Consider the following 9,093-nt stretch of genomic DNA (forward strand, 5'->3'; position numbering starts at 1 on the left):
ACCATTTTCAAGGCGGGCTCTCGTCCCTCTTGCACAACTTCCTGAGGCGCTGGGAGGTTCTGGTCTGAGCTCCAGACCCTGATGCCCCTGGTGGTTCATGGTGACTCCACTGACTCTGTGTCCCTCCTTGTCCACGTGGTATGCCAAGGAACCCACCCTGTCCGTGGCTGAGGCCCGCACGATGCGGACCCTCGAGGCAGGCGCAGTGCAGAAGGTGGTAGGCTGCCTGCAACCATCTTTCCACGGCAGATCCATCTCCGTCACCACCTTCCCGTGTGTGTACCAGGCCTTCTACCCGACCCCACAGGTCCTGGACCAGCTGCTCCAGAAGTGAGTGCCCACCCCTCCACAGCACAGCAGGGAGTCTCCTACCTAATAAACGTGTGCCTTGGGAACGTCCCCACACCTCTCTGAGCGTCACCTTGCTCATCCGAATAGTGGGGTGGTAAGAGGGTAAACCTCACAGGGTCACTGAAGGAAATCACGGGAGACAGCACGGCAGACGCTTGCCTGGTGCCGGACTCCACAGAAGGGACTGCTGCTCATGCTGCGTGTCCTCATGCTTACAGCTTCCGTCGCCAGTGAGGAGACTCCCTGCCTCTCCCCTCGCTGGCCTGTGGCCTTCCTGAGTGTGGAAAAGTACATGAAAGCAAACTGTTTTCCTATTGGCAAGACAATTTAGCGAGTCCATCTAGCTGATCCTGGTCCTTGTCTTCGGTGCGGCCAGAGCAGTGGTCTCTGTGGGCAGCAGAGGAGACGCAGGCCCACTCAGAATTCTGGGAAGGCTCTGGATGGGGTTCATTCATTCAATACTATATGTTAAGCTCCTACTACACTCGTACCCTTTCCTACACACTAAGGGTGTCCAATGAAGGAAGCAGACACTATCCCTGGGGCTCAATTCTAGCCTGAGAGCTAGAAGCTCACTTCTGGGCATCATGAGTATTCATGCCCAGAGGACGTTAGATGTCACACCCTCTTGGCCTCCTCTAGATATGGACGCATCCTCTCATAGTCAGACCACGATGACAGACTTCAAGGACCAACTAAGACCATGAGTGGTGTTGGGTCCAGAGGGAGGGCCTCCTGTGTCCACAGAAGGGGCTAGGAGACCATGGGGACTGTGGCTATGGATGGACTGGCAGACCCTGGATCTCACGCCTCTTGGGGTTTCTGTGGGGGGCCTGAGGTCTGCGGTCTTCCCTACAGGAGGAAATGAATCAAAGAGACCTGTTCATGGGGTGCCAGTCCCGCCATGGGAAGCAGAGGAGAGGCTGGGCTGAGTCGGCCACTGAGAGACTCCTCGCTTCCACAGTTCCCTCTCCCTCTCCCTGCCCTCTGCACAGGCACCTCTCCTAAGCACCGCCACTGGGGCCCAGAACAGTAGCTGGTGAGCAGCCTGGTCACAAATCTGCCTCCAACCTCAGTCCTGATGCTCGAGCGTGGAGGATGGGGCAGGCTATGTCCAGGCCCTTTGGGAAAAGAGTGTCAGGTGGAAGACCAGACTCACACAGGCTCTCTGTTAGATTGGCTGATGACCAGGCCTTCCAGTGCAAGGACAGCCACCCAGGGATTGGAGTGGCTGGTCCACCCTCTGGGGCTCAGGCACAGAGAAGGTGCTGTGGGAACACAGTGTGGAACAGCAGGCCAGGCCTGTGACTCTCTTCACACATGCCTCTCCCCAGTGCCCTCTCTCCCATCTGGGGCCCCCGGCCTCAGGAGAACTCCCAGGATATGTGGCAGATGCTGCGCCACTCCAGGATCAATCTGACGTTGGCGTATCTCCAGGACCTCTTGCCTGGCTCAGTCCTGAAGCACCAGGCCACCCCTCTTCTCATCCAGGTGGACCTTTTCCAGGCCACTGAGTTGGAGACAGAGGGTAAGGGAGACCGTAGGCTTGGAAGACTACCCCAGTGGGTGGGTCACGACTGGGGATTCATTGAAAGACAGTGGGATCTTTCCTGTTTGGGGAAAGGCACATGGAAAGCAACTTATGTAGCTGACCCTTTCTCTTTCTCCATCTCCTGCCCCAGCTCCAGCGCTTCTGCCAGGTGCAGAGGCAGAAAAGGGGCCACATCTGGAGCTGGACGGAACTCCAGTTCTATTTCTGCCGTCACTTCTAGCGCTGGAACCGGCAGCAGCGCCCTCAGCTGCTCCAGACCCCGAGCGAGTGCCATCAGCAGCCCCAGCCCAAGTGCCAGGTCCTGAACTGGACTCAACGGGACCAAGGGGTCTGCTGGGATTTCCACCTCAGGCTCCAGTAACAGCCGCAGAATCAGCTCCGGTTCCAGAGGCTTCCCACCCCTGTCGAGTGACCGGGAAGAAGCAGCCCGATGGGAAGCCTAGCCTCATGGCCTTCTCCCCAAGGGAGGTGGCAGAACAGCTGACGGCCATTGACGCGGTGAGCACCCGGGCTCTCAGGGCGGGGTGGGGCAGGCCACCCCTATGCCATCAGCTGGCCCAGACCTGCTTTTCCCTGTGGCGGCTCCTGTGACCTGGGTCCCAATCCCAGCTCCACCACTTCCCAACCATGGGATCTGGGCAACTCCCCAGCCTTCGTGTTCCACCCTCACACTGTAGAGATGGGGACCAAGAGGCCCTGCTGGACAGAGGGGCTGAGCACATTGAGTGAAGTAGAACACAGAGGAAGCCTGGTGGGGCTTGGCCCGAGAGGTCGGGGAGGAGAACTCACTGTGTGCAGCCAGGAACTCAGGCGGCCCAGCCATCTGCTCGGGATGCTCAGCAGCCTCAGCATTTGTGATGCACCAGACGTGTACTTCACTAAAAGGGAGACAACCTGACAAAGCCCGTGGGTGTAGCTGGCACAGGGCAATGTGCAGCGGAATGGGGCCTGGGACCAAGGATGCTCAGGATGCAGGGAGATGCCCCCTTGGGAGGAGCCAAGCGGAGCAGCCCTCTGGAGCTTGCAGTTTGTGGGGGTGGGCTGTGTGTAAATGCTCCTGTCCTTTCCCCACCAGTCTGGAGTCCCGGGTCCTCCTGTGCTGGGTGCTCTCAGTGGAAGAACAATGAAAGCGAGGGGCTCCCACCACGCTGAGAACACATCCTCAGCTTCCTGAGCCCCTCCTTAGACCGGTGACTCCTGCTTGGACACTAAGCTGGGCTGTGGCAGGGCTGAGTGACACTCCCCCTCCTCCCCAGGAAGTGTTCAAGAACGTCGAGCCCTCTGAGTGTCTGGGCTCCACCTGGGGCAAAAGAAACCGGCCCGGACATGAGAACGTGGCACCCACCGTCTGGGCCACAGTGGTGCAGTTCAACAGAGTAGTAAAGTGTGTCATGACGTCCTGCCTTGGGGACCCAAACGTGACGGCCCGGGACAGGGCCAAGGTTCTGGAGCGGTGGATCGAGGTGGCCAGGGTATGCGGGGGGAGACCCTCTCCAGAGCCGTGGAACTGCCCCTTCTCCTTGATCAGCTCTCAGGACTGAAGGCTGCACTCTAAGCCCCTGCACAGTCGCTAGGTCCTTCCTGTCAAGGGCACACTGACCTTGACTCGCATGTCCCAGTGGTGGGATGCTCACTTCCTCCCTGGCTCCTTCCTACTTTGAGCGAAATTCCTCCTCCTGGAAGTGTTACTCTTTGGTCCACCTGTGCCCACCCTGGCACCCTGGCCATCTGTCCCACTCAGGAGGGAAGAGTGGAAGGGAGGGGGACTGAAGCCAGAGCAGACAGGGCTCCTGCTCCCCCTCCCAGCTCCTCCTCTCCCTCCTCAGGAGTGCCGAGCCTTGAGGAACATCTCCTCCCTGCACGCAGTCCTCTCGGCTCTGCAGAGCGTGCCCATACACAGACTGAAGAAGACCTGGGGGAAAGTGTCCAGGTGGGGAGGCCTCTCCACAGGAGGACCAGGGGGAGGAGGGAGCTCCCACTTGTCTGCCATTGCCCTCTCGTCGGCTGGAGCTTCCTGGGTGGCAGTAAGCCCTGGGCACAGGGCCTGGGTGGGTGTGCAGTGTCCCTGATCCTCACTGGCAACTTAGGCCCCCAGTTCTGCTTCAGGAATCAGGTTCCCTGGATGTCACATAGTAGGTTGAACCAAAGTGGAGATTTTCAAGTGTTTGCCATACAGCAACAGAACTCTGTGCCCAGTGGAAAACCAAACTGGTCAAAATACAGCTGCTGCATAGAAAAGGGAGTGGCAGCCCCAGGTGACCAACATGAGAGCCCCCTCTGCAGTCCCATGGTGACGTCAGTGCTCAGAGGACACCCACGAAAATCCTCATTCAGGCAGTTTGGATTTTCCAGATTCTCATAGAGAAGGGACTTGCCCTTATGCCCCCTGCCCCATTATTCCTGAGTTTCTCCTTCCTCCTTTCCCCCCTCAGGAAGAGCTGCCGAAAATTTAAAAAGCTCTGTGATGAGGACAACTCCCTTAGCTGGGAGCTGCTCATCAAGGTAGAGTGGAGGCTGGCATGTGGAGGGAGAGGCGGGGTGTGGGGAAGGGGGAAGGGGCAGGATGTGGACGGTCATTTCTCACTTGGAGTTTCTGTGTACAATTCCAGTCTTCCCTGGATGAACAGGAAGATGGGGTATGTTTGGTCCATGGGCAGGTGGGGGAGGTGTTTGTGGGGTGGGAAGCCCGGTCATGGCAGGAAGTGGGGGTGTCTGGGCTGATCCCGGAGGGGATGCTGAGCTGGCCGGTGGAGCAGGGGCTGCCTTCCATTTTGGTCCACGCTGTCAGCACTTAGATTCTTCCAGGCTGTTGCGTGCATGAGGTGGACGGGCGTATGTTTCTTCCCTGAAGCAGCTCAGTGTGTCTTTAGGAAGCCAGGCCCCCACTGCTCCTTCTGTCTTCACCACTTCTCCACGAGGAGGGCACCCTGCCTGCCCTCGGGATGGGCACTGCCAGGCATTCCCCCAGGCCAGGTGGACAAATGGGCTGCCCAGCCTTGAGTCTGAATGTCTGGAGCATGACAGATGTTTGTGCATGTGTGACTCCCCAGAGGCCCTACCACGGTCCCTCCTAGTCTGTCCCTGTCAGGAACACTCACCTGGGTCCTAGTCAGCAGTAACTGGTGCCCAGGTGGCTTATGGGAAGTGTCCAGGAAACTGGTGGTGCTCAGTGGATCTTTCCTGAATGGACCTCATAGGCTTCACATGAAAGAGAAACCGAAGTGTCCTCTCAGCCCCGCCCCACCCTTTCACGCCGGGTGGGGTGAGAGCCAGAACCATGTAAACCGTCACTGACGCTGAGTCCTCAGGAGACCCTGCGAGGTAGGGGTGAGTTGTCACACTTTCCAGATGAGGAGGCTGACTCAGGAAGGACAGGCGTTCGGCCCGAGGTCACACAGCGAGAGTGTTGGAGCTAGGATTGTTCTAGAATCAGAGTGTGCTGGAGGATGGAGTAGCATGGGTACCAGCTGACTTGGTTCAGACGTCCAGGGCTGAGGTCAGAGGGGCTGAGGAGAAGTGGGGTGAGGGGAGGATGGCCTCCTTGACCCTGTCCTCAATCCTGGCAGAAGCAGCCCTCCAAGTTTGCCACCCTGCTGAGGACCCTGCAGAGAGGCCGGAAGAGGCAGCAGCAGCAGGTGAGTGCGCCTGTGGGGAGGGGCTCCAAGGTCAGAGGAGGGGACTCTGCCCTCCCAGCTGGGGGCTCCAATCCAGAGAGGGGGCCTTCCTCCTGCAGCCCTCCTCCTGTTGCCGCAGAGCCTGACACCCGCCCTTAGAAGTGACCAGGAGGAGGGCCTGGGGAGCTGCAGCAGGATGGGTCGGGAGAGTGGAGGGGCCAAGGATTAAAGGCCCTGTGACCAGCCAAAAGCAGGCCCTGGGAGGTGACCAGGAGGAGTCTGGTGTTCTTGGAGGGTGAGGGGTGGGGATTGAGGGCCGGCTATAAAGGGTTTGAGGCTGCTCCATGTGGGGACCCTGGGCTGGGCCAGGAGGCTGAGCATGAGGAGTTTTCAGGGGAGGGTCATGGGGACACCTGAGACCAGGGCCTCATCCCATCTAATCCCAATGGCACAGGGCATCGTCCCCTTCCTGGGCACCATGCTAACTGACCTGATCATGCTGGACACTGCCATGGAGGATTACGTAAATGTGAGTGAGGCCGGGGGCCAGAAGGGGATGACCAGGTTGGGACTTGGGAAGACACAGTCCCAGTACCAAGACCTGAGTGGTCAGAATGTGGTAACTTCCTGTCATGACAGCCTCCCAGGCTCCCCTGTGGGCTGGGGCAGTGTGCCCCTCTTAGGGATGAGGGAACGAAGGCTCCACGTGGAGCCCGTCCCGGGTCCCCAGGCTGGCGAAGCAGCAGAGCTGCCCGCCTGCAGAGCTGCATGGGCTTTGTTGGAGGCGAGAGAGAAGTCAGCCTCCAAGTCAGGCAGCACACTGATGGAGCTGTCCCTTCCTGCCTGAGGACTCAGCCTCCCTGTCCGTCATCGGAGGGGCTTGGGCTACAGGGTCTTTGAGTGTCGGCCCCCATGTCCTCCCTTCTCTGGAGCCCAGAGCCTGGCCTGGGTCCAAGTCCTGTTTTCTGTCAGGCCCAGCCCCCTCCTGGACCTGGAGCTGGGCACCATGAGAAGGGGTGTGCACGGGGGCTGGTCATAGCTAGGGGGCTCGTTCTGATGGACTTTTGCTGTCTGCCTTCCAGGGCAATGAGATCAACCACGAGAAAAAGAAAAAGGTGAGCAGCTGTGGCCTTCCATGTCAGGGAGGAGAGGGGCGTGGAAACCAGAGACGCCCCTGGGCGGAACTCTCCTGGGCACCACCCGCTGCATCTTACATTTACTGAGAGTGTTGGATGACAGAGAATCAGGAGACCCATCCAGTGGGGGGGGGTGGGGGCAGCGGTGGGCATCAAGCAAAACTTCCTGCGGGAGGGGCTTCTACCCATCTCTGAGAACAGGTAGGTCCTGCGTGGAATTGGAGGGAAGGAGGGTCCCATGTGAGCAAGGACCCAGGACCAGCCCCTTGCCCCACTCCTCACCCCCTGAAGACCCTGCAGCATCCCCAGCAGGCTCTGTCTGCATCCTCTCCTCCCTCTGGTGCCAGGAGCACAAAGTGATGATGGAGATCGTGCAGCTCCAGGAGGCTGCAGAGAATTACAACCTAGAGCCCCAGGAGCGATTCAGGGCCTGGTTCTGGGACATGCAGCAGCTCAGTGAGGACGAGAGGTGAGGCTGGACAGGACATGGGGAGGAACAGGTGCACTCTCCCTGCTGGCCAGTCCGGAGAGCCTGAGTCCATGACTCCCTTGTCAGCCCTGACCTGTCGCATGGCGATGGCTGGGGAAGCTGGGCTCCAGCTGCTGGGCAGATGCCGGGAGGGACACCAGGGCTGTGGATTGTGGGAGGCTCACAGGTGCCACTCTATCCTGTAGCTACAGCCTGTCCTGCCAGCTGGAGCCCCGGTGCTAGTTGGCCAGCAAATCTCTCCAGGCCCAGAGAGCATGGCCATCATGAAGCTGAGGAGGGAGTGAGCGTCCCGTTGTCGTATGACCTCTTCCTTAGCAGCAGGGGCCCTGCTGGGGCACTCAGGGTGCAAGGGCCCCACCGCCTGCCACCCCTTCCTGAGGCCAATTTCCATCTCTGTAGGGGTGAGAATCACTGCTTGTAAATAGTTCATGCCAGATTTGCAGACTGTTGTATTAAAGTCCTGTTTCTCTTAGAGCCTGGGAGTGGTGGTTCTTTCACATTCTGTGCTAATTTAAACGCTGTCCAGACTCTCAGATCCCTCACTGGAGTAAGACATTTTGCAGTCATCCGATTATTGTGTGTGGGAGAGGGGGAAGGTGCAGCCCCTCCCTGGCTGCTGAAGGAGACCGCCAAGTGCCTCTCCTCAGAGGACAGGTCCGTGTCAGCATCGTGAAGCTGGGCCAGGAGCAGAGACAGCCCCTCAGACCCCTGAGATGGGAGGTCGAGGTGTTTTCTCAGGCCGAGCATCCACCACGGAAATGTGGGGGGCCCTAAAGCCACCACTTGCCAGGCCCACTCTGTGCCCCAGGAGAGGGGCTGCCCATCCACACTCTGGAGGGAGAGGAAACATTTCCTGCGTCTCTTGTGGACGTGTCTCTGGACCCCATGTTGGGAACTTGTAGTTTTCTAGTTCAGCCTCTGGAAACGCATCAGCTCTAAGTGGGGAAAACACGTAAGGAGATCAAACCGTGTGTGTGGAGAGGACAAGGCCAGGGGAAGGTCATTTGTGCAGGGACTTTGGGCAGGCAGGACCTCCCCTCCTCAGTGTCCCCCTGGGGCTCCATGCTCACCCTTTCCCTGGCCTGGAATCCTGCTGGGAACTTGTCCCCGGCTCCGAAGTCCTCTCCCTGCTCGTCTCCTCTCCAGGGGAACACTTGTGGTGCAGCCGTCCAGGCTCCAGCTGGGCCCCGTTCCCGACACCCTCCTGCTCCCTGGGACCCAGGACCCCAGCCCCTGCACTTCCTTCTTCACTCTTGTCAAGTCAGAAGTCCCCTCAAGGCCCCACCCTCCCTCAGGTGCCTCACAGCCACTCCTTCCTGGCTGGCCTGATGGACCAGGATGGGTTCTGACAGGCGGGATAAGGGTCCAGGTACCTGGCCAGACGAAACCCCCACTCGGTCCCTTGCTGACCAAGGTGACTTCCGGGTCTGTGTGGTGCTGACGTCCTTGGTCTGGGAGATGCATCCGTCACACCCTGAGTCATGTTATTCCTGACTTGTCCTACGTTCTGGCTGGGCCCGAGCCCATAGACCTTTGCCCCTGGGATGGCTGTGCTCTCATCCGCAGTCTTGTGCTGTGGTTACCTCCTGGGCTGTGTGAGCCATTTCTGTTGGGGGCTTTGAAAGCTGAGGCTGAGAGGGGCAGGTGTAGGGATGTCCTCCAGGGGAATGCCACCCAACTATGATCTCTGGGCATCCATGGACACGGCCTTGCCTGTTTAAATCCTGAAGGGCTGGCAGTATGGGTGGACAAGAGCCACTGCGCTGAGTTCACCCAGAGTTCCCACCCGGTGATCAGCAGCTCAGGGGTCACCGCCGAGTATTGTGAACGTGCTCCCACGGAAACACCCAGTCACAGCAAGACCCAGATGACTTGTTTAGCGGTTCAGAGCTCTCCCCTCTGGATGGAGGCTGCCAGTGGCCCTCAGACACACAGGGGGCCTGGCCTCTG

At 59.2% G+C, this 9,093-nt stretch overlaps 1 protein-coding gene across 3 annotated transcripts; it reads left to right on the forward strand.

Annotated features, from left to right (window-relative positions):
• The first annotated feature begins 312 nt into the window (after positions 1–312).
• Positions 313–7,978, forward strand: LOC123285600 (ral guanine nucleotide dissociation stimulator-like). 3 transcript variants are annotated; one of them, XM_044769371.2, is made up of 11 exons: positions 313–1,879; positions 2,034–2,401; positions 3,160–3,375; positions 3,730–3,833; positions 4,336–4,405; positions 4,513–4,539; positions 5,470–5,538; positions 5,972–6,046; positions 6,600–6,632; positions 7,001–7,122; positions 7,329–7,978. In XM_044769371.2, exons 1-11 carry the CDS (start codon positions 1,672–1,674, stop codon positions 7,363–7,365), a joined length of 1,329 nt encoding a protein of 442 aa, XP_044625306.2. In that variant the 5' UTR covers positions 313–1,671; the 3' UTR covers positions 7,366–7,978. The 3 variants fall into 3 exon arrangements, with proteins under 3 accessions (XP_044625306.2, XP_070365815.1, XP_070365816.1); XM_070509714.1 differs by lacking the exons at positions 7,001–7,122; positions 7,329–7,978 and having other exon boundaries at positions 5,972–6,742; XM_070509715.1 differs by lacking the exons at positions 4,513–4,539; positions 7,001–7,122; positions 7,329–7,978 and having other exon boundaries at positions 5,972–6,742.
• Positions 7,979–9,093: the final 1,115 nt, after the last annotated feature.

Source organism: Equus asinus, chromosome 5, assembly GCF_041296235.1.
Source record: "Equus asinus isolate D_3611 breed Donkey chromosome 5, EquAss-T2T_v2, whole genome shotgun sequence".
NCBI lineage: Eukaryota > Metazoa > Chordata > Mammalia > Perissodactyla > Equidae > Equus > Equus asinus.